General features: G+C 35.4%; 3 protein-coding genes and 1 long non-coding RNA gene across 5 annotated transcripts; 3 read left to right on the plus strand and 1 right to left on the minus strand.

Annotated features, from left to right (window-relative positions):
- Positions 1–5,971: 5,971 nt before the first annotated feature.
- Positions 5,972–8,386, plus strand: LOC137716988 (histidine-containing phosphotransfer protein 4-like). Its single transcript, XM_088699139.1, has 6 exons — positions 5,972–6,404; positions 7,136–7,269; positions 7,416–7,484; positions 7,580–7,651; positions 7,741–7,813; positions 8,055–8,386. Exons 1-6 carry the CDS (start codon positions 6,345–6,347, stop codon positions 8,088–8,090), a joined length of 444 nt encoding a protein of 147 aa, XP_088555265.1. The 5' UTR covers positions 5,972–6,344; the 3' UTR covers positions 8,091–8,386.
- A 2,293-nt stretch (positions 8,387–10,679) lies between these two features.
- On the plus strand, positions 10,680–13,111 carry LOC137718764 (auxin-responsive protein IAA28-like). Of its 2 annotated transcripts, none has more exons than XM_068458300.2 (5): positions 10,680–11,345; positions 11,653–11,957; positions 12,088–12,235; positions 12,501–12,565; positions 12,785–13,111. In XM_068458300.2, the coding sequence occupies exons 1-5, from the start codon at positions 11,032–11,034 to the stop codon at positions 12,847–12,849; spliced, it is 897 nt and encodes a 298-aa protein (XP_068314401.1). In that variant the 5' UTR covers positions 10,680–11,031; the 3' UTR covers positions 12,850–13,111. The 2 variants fall into 2 exon arrangements, with proteins under 2 accessions (XP_068314401.1, XP_088554306.1); XM_088698180.1 differs by having other exon boundaries at positions 10,859–11,345; positions 11,653–11,945.
- Positions 13,112–13,967: 856 nt separating this feature from the next.
- On the minus strand, positions 13,968–18,391 carry LOC148695191 (uncharacterized). Its single transcript, XR_015965025.1, has 3 exons — positions 18,327–18,391; positions 17,566–17,639; positions 13,968–14,351 (listed from the first exon to the last, which is right to left on the minus strand). It is a non-coding gene; the product is annotated as an uncharacterized LOC148695191 (long non-coding RNA).
- On the plus strand, positions 14,285–17,036 carry LOC148695192 (uncharacterized). The gene is made up of 6 exons (XM_088698985.1): positions 14,285–15,034; positions 15,174–15,227; positions 15,809–15,861; positions 16,120–16,219; positions 16,843–16,849; positions 16,931–17,036. The coding sequence occupies exons 2-6, from the start codon at positions 15,191–15,193 to the stop codon at positions 17,034–17,036; spliced, it is 303 nt and encodes a 100-aa protein (XP_088555111.1). The 5' UTR covers positions 14,285–15,034; positions 15,174–15,190.
- Positions 18,392–18,880: the final 489 nt, after the last annotated feature.

The following is an 18,880-nucleotide window of genomic DNA, read 5'->3' on the forward strand; positions in this document are numbered from 1 at the left end:
ATCTAATGATGAGGTGTCCCTTTAACATCCGCACACCACGGGTATAGATGTCTATGGCCATAGGACACAGATGATGGAGTGGTGTCAGACAGCTTCACTAGCCACGGCTAGTGTAGGTGTGGATGTTATGCTATTTGATTCAGCTTCACCTACGGGTGATGGACATGTTATTCAGCTTCACCTTCGGGTGATGGATAGGTACTGCCTTCGGACGACTATGATACCCCTAGTTGAGTACTTCACTGATGAGATTTACAGATTTGCCTTCGGGCGACGTTTTTAGCATTTTTGAACATGATTTTACATGTACATGTTTTACGAAAGTTTTGCGCTGCATGCTAGGGTTTTTCTAAAACCTATATGTAGTATTATATATGTTTTCAAAACAGAGGGTTACTATGTTCATAAAGAAAGCAGTTTTTTGATTATTAATATTATTATTATAAACTTTGGTCCACTTACCTTTTCTGTTTTTGCACCCCTTCAGGATTTAGGATTGAGGCATATGATCCCGGCATCAGGAATCTACAACATAGGTACCCTCGAGTCTCCTTAGTATAGGTATCATTGCCTTGTTCATATCTTTTTTCTAGTAGTTCTTTCATATTATTTGTATGCTCTGAACATATTCCTGCTTTGGTATAATTGTTCTAATTGCATATATTTTAGTTATATGCATGTTTAAAATGGCTCCATCACCCTTGGGTGTCGGCTAGCATGTACCTAACATGATATTTGGGGATATTGAGCTTGGGGCGTGTCAGAAAAGATTTAGAGTTCGAGATTAAAGCAATTTAAAAAATCCACATAAAGTACAAAATGTTACCCGTTTGTCCCTTGGAGGAAGGTGTTTATGATGAGTCCTTGCATTATGGCCTTCATGTTTGCATATGGTACATTTCAAAGTGCCTTGCCCTTTTATTCCTAGCTTCAGTGGCTGAGGAGAACCTTGAGGATTATTGATTGGGTTTGTGGGAGTTTGTTCAACCTCTTTCTCCCTCTCAGCAGCTTCCTTGTTTCTCTTCAGCCTCAGCCTTCTAGGTTGCCTTGTATATGTTGGAGGCAATATTGGAGGGTTTTCAGCTTTCTCCCACAAAGACATCCCATTCATCAGCATTACCCTCTGATTCACTTAACTCCACAATTACCACTTTACTTTTACTTGGACCAAATGTTTCCATGGATTGAAAAATTTTTTGCTCTTAGGTTAAGGCTTCTTCTGTTATCAATTCTTTGATGTACATCTCAATCGCTCTAACCTTTGGAATAAAATGGCACATCATCTGAACATCGACATCACTTTGGATGGGCTTCAAACCATTTGCAAATCTTGATGTTAGGAATCTTGTAGTGGTAGTTCATGAACTGTTCACTATATCCAAGTGCCTCCACTATATCATCTATCACTGGCAAAGACATGAGGTCTTTGTCACAGTTATCTATATATGTCACTTTTCCCCCAGCATAGAAGTCATAACAAATCTCCCCACCATGATGCAATTCAATAGAGAACAGTTCTGGATAAACTGAAATTCACAAAAATAATCCCTAATTAAAACCTTATCATAACCAAAGCAAGTGCATTTTGACCAAATCAGTTGCATTTTTACCTAATCAAAAGCCTACAAAAAGCAACAAACCAACAAAGCAACAAAGTAATAAATCAACAAAAGCAACAAAGCAATTGCACAGTAACCATTTCTCGATAGGAATAAACAAAGCAACAACCACCTTTTCTCGACAAGAATAAACGAATCAGCAAACCCATTATCCAACACCTTAATAAAAATTTCGAATTAAGAAAGCACACAACCACCTTTTCTCGACAAGAATAAACAAATCAAGATAGAGATTTTTCAAATCTGGGTAACCATTTCGATTTAACAAAGCACAAAACCACCATTTTCCCGATAAGAATAAACAAATCAACAAAGCATAAAAAATTAGTAGACATTTGAAATCAACAAAACCTACAAAAAGAACCATGTCCACCCATGTCGAATCAGTAAGCATTTGTACTTAAAATAGGTTGGCGTCGTTTCATTAGGATCCTTATGCATGTTCCACCCCATGTAGAATCCTTCAAATTTACTTCGAACCCTGTGCAACCCAAATGTCCCCTTCCAACACCAATGAAGTGAGGGAAGAGAGCCGACAAGATGATCTGGGGTTTTCACTAAGTTCCTAATCTAATTAATTGAGATTTTTTAGCCACTAGTATGAAATAGGGTTAGGGTTCTTGTGCTTTCTGGAATTGGGAATTCGATTTGAGCGAGAATGAGCGGGTGTTTGGGGGAAAGTGATTTCGAATGACACACTCTACTAGTTACTTTTAGTTTTAGTTTTTTTTTTATATTTTATTTTTTATAATTTTTACATTTATAATTTGATTATCCACGTTTCATCCACCGATAAGTCCACGTGGCATGGAAATCCCAGTGGGATACCATTTGGCGGGAGAAATTTTGGGGTGGTGTCACGTGGATGCCATTTGTGTGATAGGTGGACCCCGTATAAATCCACACCAGCATTTAATTGAGAAATTCACAGACAAACTGACAGAGGTCTAACACTGCAATCAATGTGAAAGATGAGGTATGACATTGTCATTTTTTAAACATAAGGTATGAGATTGTGGTTCGACCAAAAGTTGAGTGATGATCACAATTTCCTCTTGTTTATTGAAATATTTGTGATGATTTGATAATTTTAAGTTTACTTGCTAAATGATGATCACATTTCTCCAAATGTGTGCTCCTCGTAGACCTGATGAAGCTGGTTCAGGTGCTTTATGTTTCTCTAGTTTTAATGAGTAAATTTGATTTTTGGAAGCTCGTATATTTCTTTAGAAGATTTAGAAGATTAGGGTTTATCATCACTCTTATCAACACACATGAGATAGCAAAAGAAAGAGAGTATAAATCCTTCCGATGACTGGAAAAAACATGAATTAATATTCTCATCCCATTTCATCCATCCGCCCACCCTTGGTCTTGTTTTCTTTACAAAAGAGGAGGAGCTGTGACCGCACTATCGATAGTAACGACCAACAAAGACAGCGAGAGGTCAATGGCGACGGCACTCGCTAAAAACTTCATTTTTTTCCTCCCACCTCTCTCTGTCTTTCTTACTATGTGGCAAGAGAATAAAGGGTGCGTCTCCTCTTTGCACAGCTTTCTTCCCTTTTAACATTTTCGTGAGAATCGCAGTGGAGAAAGACGCGACAAGGCCCACCGTGATACGCCTGCAAATTGGAAAAGGTTGATTCTCATCTCATTCATCATTACTGTATGCATTCTTGGTTACATTGTACTATGTTCATCTACTTGATCCCTATTTGTATATACCTTTAGAATACTAAGTGCCTTGTAAAATAAGCTAGAATTTCTTCCTTTGGGCTAAGAGAAAGTTGCGGCATCCTCTTATATGATCTGCTACAAATTTGTGTTTTGGCACCCCTTTATGTGATCTTTGCTTAGTCCCTAGAAGTTTGTTTCCAGTCACTTCATGCAGCCTTTTAACTATGGAATGATGAAAAACTAGCACTCGAATATTAATGGTATTTCTCCTCACTTGTAAGTGGAAGGTCTCAAATTTGGCTCAGTTCGATACCTAATTATTACGACATATCCCACTGTGTGACTTGAACCCAGATTCTAAACCATCGTTGTATAAAGAAAAAATATGGAATGAAGAGCGAATAGATTTGCATTCATTATTTAATGATTAGATAGATGATATGATATGTGCCCACGATGACACGACCCTTGTGGACATCCATCACAATTGTTCATGTTCCATTGGGTGATTTTAGTCCTTTAACACGTTATATGATTCACTTGCATTCACAGATGAATATCGCCTCCTTGCAGGTGGGCGACTGTCCTTAGTAGCACTCGGGGAGAGAGAGAGAGAGAGAGAGAGAGAGAGAGAGAGAGAGAGAGAGAGAGATGGAATAAGCACTTGTGGAACCGACTGTCCTTAGTAGCACTCAGAGAGAGAGATGGAATAAGCACTTGTGGAACTTGGTGAGTAAGTATATGTGCCAAGCCAACTAGTACCAAGTAAAAAAGAACATCTTAAAATCTTAAATTGTCCCACATCTGGAAAAGTGGGGAGGTATTTTTGTGCATTTGTGAGACGTTCATTTGGCTTTGCAATCACAATCTCGTCGTCCTTAAGAGGAAAGAAAGATTCTAGGATTTGTTCCAAAGTTGCATGTAATGTCTAGTGTGTGGGATACAACAAAGCATATAGCTCATGCGCGCGGGTGTGTTATCACTAAGTCTAATGGGAAATGCCTTTGTGACACGCTTTCTCAACGGGACCAAAAATGTGTGGATTGTGGAACAAGGTTTTATTTCTCATTAATTTTCCAAATGCCAAGATAATTTATGCTAATTTTACCGTAAATTACGAAGAGAGAGATTTAAATTTAAGTGCAAATAGAGCATATTGTTTTAGCCAACTTGGTTAAATCAATGTCTCCCACAGATCTATTAGATACATAACAAATGCTTATACTATGTCTACACTAATTGGATTTGAGAGGTGGTCGATCGGCATATATGTACGGAATGTCAAGGGATTCGAATTTGGGTGCAAAGAGAGCATACTGCTCTAGCTAAATTTAGATGTAGTATCATGGTATACAAAACCTCTAAGTATAGCTACTTTTAAAATTATCTCACATTTCTTTTAACATCAATACTACTTTTATTTTCACTTCGATCACATGTGTGTGACACTTACAATATAATTTGTTAGAAGCAATGAAAATTTTGTTTGGTAACGCTTTTAGAAGGTTCAAAACACTTTTAGCTAACAAAGAGTGTATATGGTGTGTTTTGGATTATAAACACTTTTAGTTCGTTTAGAGAAATGCTTACACTTGCAACCGTTTTTTAAGGAAGTATTTTCAATAAATAAATTTGTTGTGCTTTTAACAAAAATACTTTTAACAAAAGCGCTTATAATTCTAATTGCTTCTTACGCAAGCATTTCTAAACGTGCCCTTAATCACATGAGTTAAATATAAGTATTTTAAGACTTTAAGACCTTGAATTTAGCTGAAGTGGTGAAGGTGGATAGAAAAATGAGTTAGGATAGGTGAGGCCAGCCAGCTTACATATTTTCGAAAACCATTTTCTGCCTATCTCTCTCTCTCTCTCTCTCTCTCTCTCTATGTATCATCACATGAGGAGAAGGTCATGAGAGAGAGAGAGAGATAAAGGGGTATTCTTTTTTTATTTATTTATTTTGGTTGAAGAAAGTTTAGGGTGGGGAGGTTATCCATTCCAAGGTTTGGGCATACCACAAGCATTGGGGACTGGCCGGCCTTGGGGACTTACAGGAGGGGTCTTAGCCTCTTTTTTTGTTTTTGTTTTTACAAATCTCCCATTAAGAGCAGGACTCGAACCTAGGACTTGGTCTAGCGAAGATAACGATCCTTACCAACTCAATCAATCCTTATTGGTGGATTAAAGGGGCATTCACACCAAAGAAAATGCAGTTGTGCGGGAGTGTTTCTGCTCTTTAGCACCAAAACAAATCAAACTTTCCAATAAGGATATGACTTGTTACGATTTGCCTCTATAAAATCTTAACCATTTCAGTCCCCTTCATTAAAGTTGAAAAGCGACCCTAAGAGGGTGAGTGGAATTATTTACTCAATTTAGATGGAAGAGTTTATTTTTATATGTAATTTATATGGAAGTTATTTGAAAGCATTTTAATCTTTTGAAGTTTACTCACACGTAAAGCGAGTTCTATTCGCTGGAGAGTGGATGCTTCCCCCCAAAGATACCAAATTGTGGAACTTGCCAATTTAGCGTTCTAGTTGTAGGGTTTTTCTTTAGTTTCCTCTGATTTTCTTCACAATTTTGAAAGATCCTTTCTTGTATCGCAAACAAAGATTATAATATTAAACACGAGCAAGTTTGAATCCAATGGTTAAAGCTCGTGTGTTTTTCATCAATGATTTAGTGAATTTGATCTCTCCTGTTAAAATGAATAGGCGTTCATCGTTGCTATTTTTATGTCTGCCAGGAGAGAGATAGCCACCAAATTGGATAAAGAAGCCAAGATATTTTCCGGACACGTACCCTCTTAGATTTTTTGTGTGCCTTTATATATTCACTCCCTACTCGACATGCTATAAAAACGTTGGCTTGCCATGCTGCTATAATAATAGTAAGGCATATCATTGAGTTCTCTACTCCTACTCTACTCTACAACAAGAGGTTTTGTTTTTTTTTTTTTTTTTTTGGTGGGGAGTTTTGCATTCAGTTTTTGCCTCTTTTGTCACATACGATTTCCCAAATTTTTCGTTTTAAACCAAGAGAATGGACAGAACCCAACTGCAGCGCCAGGTTGCCCTCAAGAGAAGCTCCCTCTTTGAGCAGGTTATTACTTTGCTTCTCTCTTTTTTTTTCTTTTTTTTTTTTAATCTTTTTCAAACCCTATTTTCGGCCATTAAACATCTTGAAAACTGCATGTCGTCTGCTCTACACCGATAACTTTTCGTGTTTTTGCCAAATGTGATTGGTTTTTTATCTTTGGTTATTCCACAATAGGGTTTTCCACTTTTTTAAGGGAGGGGATTATTGGTCTGGAAACACTTGTTTTTCTTTTAAATCAACAATGCTCTTAAGTTTTGATGAATTAAGCAATCCGTTTTTTTTTTTTTTTTTTTTACCTCGTATTTTAATCAATTTTCACAGACTTTTGATAGTTTATAATCTTCTTTTTTTTCATTACATTAGAGGATTTCAAACTTTGAAACTAACCTATCTTATCACCCTCAGAACTGGCTAACCCTAGTGGCTTAATTTACAATCCTTTTCCACTTATTGAAGAAATGGAGTTATAAAAGGAATCGTCTCTCTTCTAGTATGGGTTTGATAGTGGTCTCTAGAAAGCCCCAAATTCTTTGTTTTGTATAAGGCCCCGAAGCCCAAATTTTGAATGCACAACAAAACCCTAGCTATTTTGATCACATTGATGGCAAAGCTCTTGATTTTTATGAGGATAATGTTTATGTATGGCTCTAAAACCATACCAGAAAAAAAATTTGTACGCTAGGACAAATTCTTTAGACTTAGCCTTCAAAATTTATTTACTTGAATGTTTGCAGCATTACCTCGATCAGCAGCAATTCATTCAGTTGGAGGAATTGCAAGATGATGCAAACCCAAATTTTGTGGAGGAAATTGTGACATTGTTCTACAAAGACTCAGCTAGACTGTTCCAAAAGATTGAGCAAGCACTGTAAGTAAATAACACTCCCAGTTACACACACACACACACACTATATACAATCGTATTATCAATATACTATATACGTTCGTATTATCGAAACTAAGTATACAATGAGTAGTACTAAGATGAATGTATTTATACATTGATTTATGCAGGTACAGTAGGCCTATAGATTTTGCCAAGCTGGATGATTACATGCACCAGTTCAACGGTAGTAGTTCAAGGTACCCGATACTACTTGCTTTGATTGAATTTTATAACTTGAATAAATATATTGTTTCTTCAATTAATGTTCTAAATTAAGGTAAATGTGTAACAGCATTGGAGCTATAAAGGTGAAGAATGAATGCTCCCAATTTAAAGAATTTTGTTTGGCTGCAAATGCTGATGGGTGACAAACATACTTCATTTATTTGTAACCAAATTAATGTTTCACCATTTCTCTCCTTGCTGTGATCTCATTGTGATTGATTATTGCAGATGCTTCAGGGCTTTGGAGAGAGTGAAACAAGAGCATCAGACCTTGAGGATTCACCTTGAGAATTATTTTCAGGTATCATTACCCTCTCTAGTCTTGTGCCTAGAGTGAGGAGAAAAACTTTCATGTACAAGGGATATATCGTTTCGATCTTTTTTTTTCCTCACTCATCATCTAAAGTGAAAGTGAGAAAGAGAGAGCGGGGATATATATATATATATATCCTCGGGATAGAGAAGTTAAGTAACTAGGCAGGCAGTAGTTACATTGTTATTTTTTTCTATATTTCTTATATATGTGTCTTGTACATCTGTAGTTGAGGAGGCAAGCAGGACTGGTTCAACGTGTCTGAGTGCCACATATTTGCCTGAGGTGCCAAGTTGATAATATGGCGAAAAAGAGCTATCATCAGCACCGTTTTATCATTTTATGGTCCTAGGGTTTTATAGAGCACCATTAAAATATCAAGGAGAGTACTATGCAGTTTTTCAATTTTGGTTGGCCATAGAGGTTAAGTTATATATATTCCAAAAAATATGGATCTTAACTAGAGTACAAATAATGCAGATGTAGATCTTCTATGGTTTGCATGCGATTCTAAATTATGTATTATCTTGGCCCTCTTAATAAATTTGCACTTTTGTTTTATGAATATTTGCAAACACTCATGACTTGATGGGAGTGATGAGTCTCATTGGTATGTATGATTTTTCAATGTTTTAGTCATTATAAAGAAGCAATATTCCAAGGTCTTCTACTTATTAGAGTCACCAGCAAATTTGGTGCATATTGTGAATAACAAAGATGCATGAATATATCTATTATACCTCACATGTAGAGCTCTTTTCTACACTTTGGTTATCGAGAAAAGATCACTTCATTCTTCTTGAACTTTAATCTTATTTACTGACACGATTTAGGATGCATAATCAATGTAGAGCTTAAATTTAATACTTTTTAGTTTCAATTTTTAGATTGGTTAATCGCTTATGCTTTATCTTCTTCATCGTAAATATAACACTTAAAATCTAATATCCAAGATTCAAAGAGTCATTATATCCTTTAAATTATCAACCTTATTAACAAATAAGACGAGGGTTAATGAAACTGAATATAAGAGATTTTGTTGACACTTCCATTCTTTTAAAGAAAAGGACGGAAGTCTTCTCAAACATATGAGGGCATCATTTACCAAGAGCATTGGTTTGGTATATAATGTATTCTATATTGGATGGTTTGTTAGAGCGCAGAAAAACTTGCAATGATAACAACAATCAAGAAGGGTGAAGAATATGAAGAGGGTAGAAAACTTGCAATGATAACAACAATCAAGAAGGGTGAAGAATATGAAGAGGGTAGAAAGCAAAAAGAGCCTAAACTGAAGTTGGGATTTATCAAAGATTTGATTGACTGATTGAGGGCAGTGATTGATAATCTTTTTTAAGTGGGATGTAGGGCTCTACCACTAGCCACCTCTTGTTATGGCAAATGCAAAAGGGTGGCTTTGCAAATGATGATCATCATGACTTTGCAGTATGTACAATATTCATTGAACATTTGATCATAAGTTGCTTTCTTCCAAGAACAGACAAAATAAAAAATTAATGAAAGGCACGCTTCAAAATTGGAGTAATCGAAGCTAGGCTTTCACCACCAACCCAACCCATCAAATGCAAGGGTGTGCTTAAAAGAGAGAACGTGTTGTGTAATTAGTTGTATATCTTCTGGTATCTATTTCTCTTATCATATAAGAAAAACAAACACAAAAAGATAGCTAAGAATTTCTGGCGTAAGAAGACATAAATCTCCATGATTAAGTATGAAAAATGCAATTATGGGAGTCTTAAACCAGCTTAACCAGGTTGTTAAGATTTGGGTGTGACTATAATTAGCATCAAAGGATTTCTACAAGCACTTTTGCGTGGCTTAGCTAGTGGAGTTGAAGGACCACTACTTTTTGGTGACTAAGAAGTCTTCTCCATGAGTTTACAATTTAGTGCTGTGGCTACTGCTGCATATATCTGACTGTTCCTTCAAATCTAATCCCAGTCAAAGTCACTTGTGACTGTGATTCAATATGGTATTGAGCCCCAAGATGTTTAAATCTGATAGGCACAACTCAAACTTAATCAAGAGTTTGAATTTTAATTAATTAAATACTCTACCTAAACCGTAAACCCTATACAACCATGTATCTATCTTTTTCTTCACGTAATTCACTAATCATACACACGATTGTATTTCTCCCAAATGCGAGCTTGAGGACAATCTTAAAACCTTCCTCAATGAATATTAACCTAATTGAGTTTTGAAGTCGATTAAAGTTAACAAACGGATAGTTGTGCTTCACCTAATTGATGTCATTTCGTCTATTAGCCAGACTTATGGACCCCTTCTCAGCAATAAGCTCACACAACACTGGTTTATGTGGCATGCATTATGAGAAAAAGGGCAATAAAAAGCACAACGCCTTGGCAAGTTGGGTGGCTTCCAGATAATTTAGGCATGTGTTTCTTTTCTTCCCTCTTCTCCATTTTTCAAGGAAGAGAATAATAAGTGAGAGATTTTTTAATGTCTCAAAACACCGTTACTTGGTGTTATTATTCCATTCAAATTATAACGCATATCTATTTTATTTATCAATATAACCTAGAAGTGAAACATATTAACCTTATAACATGTGAAGTAGTACGCTAGTAACACTGCATAACAAGTATTCCCAACACACATAAAAATTTCTTAGTAAGCATACTCATCTCTCTCACTATCTTATCTCGCACTCACACACACCGCACATATAGGCACATTGAGTATTTTGAGCTGAATGCTGTCTTGGTCATTTGTCACACTGTCATGTATATGTGACCGGCCACTTACAGCTACACGGTTGTTACTTGTTTTTTAACACTCTATATTTTCTATTTTTGATTCTAAAATTCCAGACAAGGAATCTTCCCAACCATTTTCCTTTTCTTGCATGTGCTCTATAATTAACTAGTCCAAACCGAGTCTCCAAAAAGCAGGTTATTGGAAGAATTTGCTATATATCTCCTTACAACCACACTGCGTTGTACTACTCATCTCCTTAGGGTTCTCAAGGCTAGCTACTTCACGGTTTTTGGGTCCCTTTAGTAGAATTTTCCATGTTTCACGCAAACCCTAGTTTTTAATGTCTTTAGATTTTTGTTCTTAAGTTAATTACTTTGGGATTTGAAAAGTTTAGGGCTCGTTTGATAACCATTTCAGTTTTCAGGTTTTCGGACTTTAAGAGTTTAGCGTGCGTCTATATAGAAATGGATAAGTTGTATAGTATGACTTGTGAGAATAATGAAGAAGTGGTTGTAAGAGCAAATAAGAGAGGGTATGTTGCAGCTGAAGACAAAAAGCTGGAGCTGAGGCTGGGTCCTCCTGGAGGAGAAGATCATCAGTCACTTCTTTCCCTTGGTTGCTGCAACAACAAGAACAATATTTCTCATGAAGCCAAAAGAGTCTGTCATGAAGAGAAAAAAGAAGAGAGAAAGTGGTTGGCAAAAAGCTCATCAGATCCTCCAGCAAGTGCTTTTGAACTTACAAATTCAACAGCAGCTCGTGACTCTGATCAGAAAAGGTACAACTCTATAGCTTTTCTTACTTTATTTGCTTCAACTAATGATGGTTAAGATAAAGAAATTAGTTAATCTTCTTCTTTATCAAACAACTGTCATCCATCAGATTTGATCATGCTAAGGGAATTAATCTTAGTTAAGCATATAATAATCATCGGCTGGTTAATGTAAAATTGATTATGAAGTATACAAAGTACTTAGGTGAATAGTTGCCATGAAATTAGATCCTGTTGTGGAATTGAATGATAAATAGAAATGCTTCAGTCAAGACAATAATTTTTGAGAACTTTATTATCTTTGCTACCCCAGTAAATGCAGAATTGCACAAGCTCCAGTTGTCGGATGGCCTCCGATCCGTTCATCCAGGAAAAATCTTGCAATCAGATCATCACCATCAAGCTTTGCAAAGCCAGCAGCTGATTCGGAGTCACCAAATGAAACTTTGAAGGAGGGAAATGGAAAATCTGATAGTACTACTTATTCCAAGGACCACATGTTTGTAAAGATCAACATGGAAGGAGTTCCCATTGGAAGAAAAATTAACCTCAAAGCCTATGATAGTTATGAGAAACTCTCTTTTGCCATAGATGAACTCTTCCAAGGTCTCCTTGCAGGTTATTTTTTGTGTGCAGAATTTCAGCTTTAGTACTAATTCTTTGATATTATTTACTAGATTTTGTTTTTGTTTTGTTTTACATCAATGATTTATTTATTTTCTACTATTTTTTGTGTGTCCATTTTTAGCTCAAAGAACTTGTTGTGGTGTGGAGAAAGAAGACAAGAAGGGAGAGACCAAATCAATAACTGAATCATTACATGGCAATGGGAAATATACTCTGCTTTATGAGGATAATGAAGGAGACAGGATGCTTGTTGGTGATGTCCCATGGAAGTAAGCAGTCCAATACCAACTTTACTAAATAAAATTGGTCCCAACTAGTCACAACGCAAGTATTATTTTGTCTATTAATGGCTAAACTCTCGTATTCGAGATTCATAATTTAAACGAAATATCATTCATTAATATGTAAAAAATAGAACAGCTAATTAGAAACATACATAATATATTGTATATCTTGCAATTTTCACAAATTATAACGGTAGCGAGAGATTTATTTTTTGACATGGTTCTCATTTCATTTTATTAATAATTGCAGCATGTTTGTATCGACGGCAAAGAGGCTTCAGGTATTGAAGAGCTCACAGCTTTCCACTCTACAGCGTACGTGAAGCTTACTTTTGTTCTCATAAATTTTTTTTTTAAGTGCCAAATTTTCATGGCTGGAGCCTTTTAGCTTGAAGGATTGGATTGCTATTCAGACTCGCCTTGAGCGACTCTATGCAAAACATAATCAAGTTTGAGTATGAGCCGCTCAAAGAACGAATCCGAATAGCAATTTAGATTCAGAAATATTTGTAATGGAAGTTTGCCTGTTTTCAGTTAGTAGCAATCAGCGTGAAAAGACACCACTTGATTCTACAATGGAAGTTGGAATTGGAAGATGAGGCAATAATAAGTGGAGGAATTCCCATATATGCGATGACATGAAGCTCTACATAATTTAGGGGTTTCCATCGAGTTTTCTTTTCTTTTTTTCCTCTCTTTAATGGCCTAATTAAACCTTGTATATTAAGGGTGTTAAAGATCACTTTCATTTTCTGTTTTCTGTATCTCCTTTTCTTGTTGAAATGTTCGGGTTTACACCCTTTTGGGGCTTTTGTAAAAAGAATTGTTCCTAAGTCATAATACGTTTGTCACTTAATACTACGGTCTAGTGTTATTTCTTCATTTGTACGTGACAGGTCTTAGGTTCCAATCTTTGTGAATGTTGAGTTTGTAACCAATTTATTCTCCCTATCCCTTCGTGTAAATATCGATGAATAAAAACAATGTTATGATACACCTATCGAACCCACACAAAGGAAAAGAAAGTAGAGATAAGCTACGCACTTGTTATGTGCTATGATATGTCGTCTATTCATATTATAATAATATCTTATAATGGTACATGATGTTGTTTTGATCACACACACAACAAATTTCCATCAATGTAGAGCTTTGAACAGATTAGACAGGTCTCACTTTCAAGGTTGAGAATGAGATCAATCGCATTTCTAAGCTGAGCCAAAATCTATACAAGGTTTATTTCTAATTGTGAGTATGGTTTAAAGATCCTGGGCATTCTAGGTTCAGTTTTATTCTTTTCAGTTTTTTTTTTTTTTGCAACACTAAAATTACTATTTAGTTCAGTTCGGCTTTTGCAATTAGTAAAGAAGAAACCGAATTATTTTGGTTCCGTCATGTTCGGTTCTTGTGTTTTTTTTTCTTTTGTTTTGTTAGCCTAGAAAATGGAGAGAAAATGAAGAAATAAATATATTCTGAACAAGACTTTCAACATATTTGGGCCTTAAGTTGGGTTCACCTAATATTTAAGAAATTAGGCTAATAGTTGACTTGAAATTAAGCTTGAAAATGAATATCCAGTATAAATACATTGGGCTTGAAAATGAATACCAAACTCGGTTTAGTTTTCGAACCACCAAAAACGAAACTGAACTAACAATTTTTTGTTCGGTTTTGGTTTTTGCAGTATCGGTTTTCAATTTGTTTGTTTTCCTTTTCAGTTTTTCGAGTCCATCCCTACCTTAGTGTAAAGAATGAGTATAAAAAATCATAATTTCAATTCCGTGTTTAAGAAAAAGCGGGTGCGTAACCGGTGATACTTTAATGAATATTTAAAAGCCCCAAATCACCCTTATTTGGTTTTGCAAGTTACGTACCCTTATCGTCGAACCCGCACCAGTGCATAAGCATATTTGGCTAATTGCTTTCTGTTACTGCAGTAAAGCCGCCATCTGCATTTTGTTTCCTTCTCTAAATTACCCTTAACTGGGTCAGACTTCTGTTCACTTGGTCTTGTTGCTGGTGCAGTTCTTCCACTCTCAAGGTCTCATGGCACATGTAATATAATCTAGGGCTCCTGAATGGCAAATTGTAGCTTTGGTCTCTGAAAAGAAACCATGTATATGTCAGTAAATCAGAGTATCGGTTACTGAATGGCAAATTGTAGCTTTGGTCTCTAAATTAAAAGTTTATTAAAATTAGTACTATGAATTTTGTTCAAAAAAAAAAAAAAAATTTAGTTATGAATTTTTGCAAAATTTGGAGCATTTGTCGTGACACCAACTTCGTGCTCGTGGGTCTCTCCGAATTATCTGTTCTAAAGTTGAGGAGGGATTTTAGGGTTTATAAATTAGGGCTCTTCGGGATTTTAGGGTTTTCTCACTCCTTTGTTCTGAAATTGCACTGTATTTCTCAGATTTTGAAAAAATGGGCTTAATTTTGTTTTTTTTGCTTTCGTCTCTTTGGTGATTACTCTGAACCCCCAAAAGATTTGAAATTTTTGGTAATTTTTCTCATTGTTTTTTACAATTTGTTGTTAGAATTTGTACAAATTGCTGCCATTGTGTTGTGAATTAGTAGAAAATTGGGGTTTCAGGCAAATGACGAGATGGGTATGTGGATAAGACAATAAAAATACATGCTTTCATCTGTTTGTTTGATTAAATATAGTTTTTGTCTTTTTCAACTCTCTTTGTCAATTGTGTACGAATTGTTTGATTTTGCTTGGGTTTCTTGAGGGTTCAGCAACATCAGGTACTTTTTGACCCAATCAACCACAAAAAACTGGTATGCTCTTTTCAAAATTTTCAATTTGATACACTCAGAATTGTTTTGATATAATTTAATTCTTAATTTTTCAAAATCTTAAATTTCGTGTATATTAGATTCTCCAATATTTCTTCTTATTAGAGTTTGATTTTTTCAGGTCTGTTTCCTGTTGGCATGTTTCCTTTGTTTCAGATGGGAGTCGACTTAATTGGTAAGCCATTTGTTTCGGTCTTTTGTCTCTATGATTTTTCCTCATAAAATTACATTACTCTCGCAATTGCTAAGACCAGAACTGGGACTCCTTGCAGGCCAATGTACCAACCTGGCATTTTTAAGTTTTCAGTATTATTTCTTAGGGAGTATATTGTTGGGAAATCGTATTTATGGGGAAGGTGAGTTTGTGTTTTTAGAGCGCATATGTGCGGGATGAAGGAAGAAATTAGGAACAGACAGACCAATTATGTAAGGATGTTTTAAGGGCTTAAACTGAGATTTTCTAGATGAGACCACATGAATTCTGAATAAACTCAATCTCCATTTGGAGAGCATTCAACTTCAAGTAAAAGATTTACTGATTCTGCTGTGAAATAGTAAGGTGGGGTTTACTAAGTGTTTGAGTGTTCTATTGTGATGATAAAATTTCTTTTATGAGGTTAATTGAGTTTTATTCCTCCTTTCTATCCATTATTTTCAGTTGATCCTATTTCATGATTTTTTTCTTCTCCTTACTGTTAAATGTTGCTTGACCTCTTTATTGGGACTAATTTTTCATGATTTTTTTTTTCATCTCAGTGAAACATAAATCAATCCAACAAGGTTGTGGTAGTGGAAATAATCTTTCTAAGGTTTTTGTCTGACAGTCTGAGTGTGATAGTATGCATTTCGTTTACTCTTTGTCACCAGTGCTTATTTGCTTTTTGCTAAATACTTAGTCAACAAACAAAGTACAACACGAGAAATTTTACTGAGCAAAAATCTCGCGAGATTCAAGCATATTTATATAGTTATCAAAAGCATAAGTTTAGTTATGCCTTTTCAGTAAAGATGATACCGAGCTTTCATGATCCTTGATTTTTTTTTTTTTTTTTTATACATCCTTTCAGATTACATTGGTTCAGCCTTACAATGTAAAGAGGGCAATGTCATGCCCTAATTGTCGGAGACACGATGAGGATCTCTATGATTTAAGTTATCTGAAATGGTAAATAGTTTAGATCATTTTTTTTTATTTTAATTTCTAATGTTCTGTTACTTTTTGTGAATTTTCAATTTTTGCTGCATTTGACCAGATATCAATCAGCATTTAGATAGAGGGTCATATATAGTTTTTTACATTCCATATGCTTTTGTGGAATACGCATATATGATAATGCCTCCTTTTCACACAGTATGAACCGAAATAGATGAACAAAGATTTATTTATTTTTAAGTGTTAATGTATTTATTGAAATGATTTTGTAATTTTTTAGACCGAGGAGGCGCAACAAAGGCTGAAGTACCTCTAATTTATTCAAATGGCTACTGCTTATGTCGCGGTTTGCCTCACAAACCTCTAAGCTTTGCTTCCACACAGTATATTTGAGGACATCTCTACATCTTAATTTTTGCTTTTGTCTGATTTCTGCAAGTTTGAGGGTTAGGTATAAAAAAAAAAATGCAAACCTTTGCATAAGTAAAATACATTTTGCTTCCAGCGTTTTGCTTTGATCGTCTAGGTGCTTTTTTATGATAATCTATTTTCGGGTTTTGATATAACGGTGCAAGATTGTATGTTGTGTTTTTTGTCTATTTGAAGTGTTATCTGATGCTAAATTTGCTTTTTTTAGATGTTTGGTAATTTAGAATTGGGTTTATGGGTTGAATTCAGTTTTAGAACTATAACCAAGGTAGATTAATGTTTTGATCATGCTGGAGTAGATGGGTATTGAGTTTTTTTGAAATGTCAAGTTATAAATGGAGAGTTGAGGTCAAAAGCATATTGAGCTTGATGATGAGCTGCAGACAGATAGCAGCCTTGTAATTCATTGGAGTTCAGAGCGAGTTCATCAAACTCTTTAGCTCAAACCAATAGAAATTTGTGAACTCTGCCCTAGGATCCAATGACCAAGATATAAACACTTGGACACCTATACGTAAATCTTGTTGCTTATCGTAGATGTTTAGTACTTTCTGCATGTTTTATATAGTTTTAAAATCCGCAATATCGTGCGGGCACCATTGCTAGTTACTCCTAAAAAGAGGCTCATCTGCATTCATATACTAAATTTGATGGAAATTCTCACCGAGTTGGCTTTAGGATCAATGCTAATGTTATATTATATATATACTAAAAGAGAAAATGGGTTATTGGACACCCGAATTACGATGTGCTGCCCGATACCTGGAAGGTAACGAAGCCATAAAGTGTAGTGATGTGAAAAATGTGAATAAATTAAAAAGTAAAAGTGATTAATTTAGAGTGCACATGTGAGCGGGATTGAACCCATATTACATAAGTGATGTCAGAGCATAGATAAATTGCAGTAAAAGAAGAGTAAGGAAATTTATACCGAAAGGAGAAGTCTCCTACATGATAGCTTTTACCAACAATCTTCGTCATCACGAAACCTCTGCCACTAAAATCCTAGAGGCGCAAAAAATAAGGGTGAGTGGGCCTGAAAATAAAGTTTTGTAAAACCTTTTCGAAAAGTGTAACCCCTCGCTATATATAAAACAAGTATATGGTTTCATAAAAATATTATAATAATAGTATGTAATAGGTACATTGCAGCAGAAGTGAGTCAAAGATGTAGGGTACAACAACAAGATATCTCAACATTAATCTCAATTCGTTATTCTAAGAAATCAATTCTCATTAATTTATGTAGGCACACAAGTCCACTGCAAAGATATTCAAACAATGAAATAGGCTGGGTGTAGATTTTACATTCTAGTACTACATCAAGTGAGATGCGCTAGTCGCATCACATACAAGTTCAAAACATTACAAAAAAGGACAAGATGGCACCTAACTTTGGATCCAAGGCGAATGTAAACGGTGCATGTGAAGTACACGTGAAGCTAGTCCTTGGCCCAAGACAATTTTTTTAATAACTAAGAAACACCGTGCAAACATGTAATAATGAGCAGATAAAACGTAAGGATGTCATGCCACAAGTTTATGCTCACAAATAATATTAACAACAAAAAGTGTACGAAAAGTCTATTTATAAAGCTAAACATGGCATATCACATCATAATATTTAAAAGCACTTGTCAGAAAAAAATCACATATACATATATATACGTAAAAATGAAAAGACTCACTCACAAATACTTGCGATGTCACATCTATTCGAGCTAGGAAAGCCAGAGTCTCCAATAGTAATTGCACCTAAGCATAATATTAGGACCTATTAGTAAAATTCAACTTAAACGACTAAATTTGAGAAAACGGAGTACGGATTCGGAATCAAAGTGTTGAAATACGCTAAGAGGGGCCCCGGGCAAATTTTGTAAAAAGTCAACGAAAAAGTCAACGGTCAACCCTAAAAAGTCAACCAAACCGTTCCGACGGTCAACTACGTTAAAACTTTAGAATTTCACTAAATAGATGTCAAAAACAGACTTGGGGCATCGAAATTAGCCTATGAGGATTTCCGAGAAAATTTCAAAAAAGTTAACATAAGGAATATTTCTGGGTTCAAATCCAGATCCAAGTTTAAGGGCCATGGGTTTGGGCCAACTCTAGGTTGGGTTGACCTCCTTTGGACTCGCAGGTTGCCCCAAAGGTTTGGGTTGGGTTGGGCCAAAGGTCTGGGCTTTAAGCCCTTTTTATTTTATTTTTTTTATTTTTTACCGGAACAGAAATATACCTAACTGGGG

The sequence above is a fragment of the Pyrus communis genome, chromosome 8 (assembly GCF_041283825.1).
Source record: "Pyrus communis isolate YQ-2024b chromosome 8, ASM4128382v1, whole genome shotgun sequence".
NCBI lineage: Eukaryota > Viridiplantae > Streptophyta > Magnoliopsida > Rosales > Rosaceae > Pyrus > Pyrus communis.

Bases quoted from the DNA above. Each gene is read 5' to 3' on its own strand.
- LOC148695192 (XM_088698985.1), top strand. From the start codon at position 15,191: ATGTTTCCTTTGTTTCAGATGGGAGTCGACTTAATTG. The intron at 15,228-15,808 runs GTAAGCCATTTG...TTTTCATCTCAG, and splicing joins GATGGGAGTCGACTTAATTG to TGAAACATAAATCAATCCAA. The intron at 15,862-16,119 runs GTTTTTGTCTGA...ACATCCTTTCAG, and splicing joins GTGGAAATAATCTTTCTAAG to ATTACATTGGTTCAGCCTTA.
- LOC137716988 (XM_088699139.1), top strand. From the start codon at position 6,345: ATGGACAGAACCCAACTGCAGCGCCAGGTTGCCCTCAAGAGAAGCTCC. The intron at 6,405-7,135 runs GTTATTACTTTG...GAATGTTTGCAG, and splicing joins GAAGCTCCCTCTTTGAGCAG to CATTACCTCGATCAGCAGCA. The intron at 7,270-7,415 runs GTAAGTAAATAA...TGATTTATGCAG, and splicing joins CAAAAGATTGAGCAAGCACT to GTACAGTAGGCCTATAGATT.
- LOC137718764 (XM_068458300.2), top strand. From the start codon at position 11,032: ATGGATAAGTTGTATAGTATGACTTGTGAGAATAATGAAGAAGTGGTT. The intron at 12,236-12,500 runs GTAAGCAGTCCA...TAATAATTGCAG, and splicing joins GTTGGTGATGTCCCATGGAA to CATGTTTGTATCGACGGCAA. The intron at 12,566-12,784 runs GTACGTGAAGCT...GCCTGTTTTCAG, and splicing joins ACAGCTTTCCACTCTACAGC to TTAGTAGCAATCAGCGTGAA.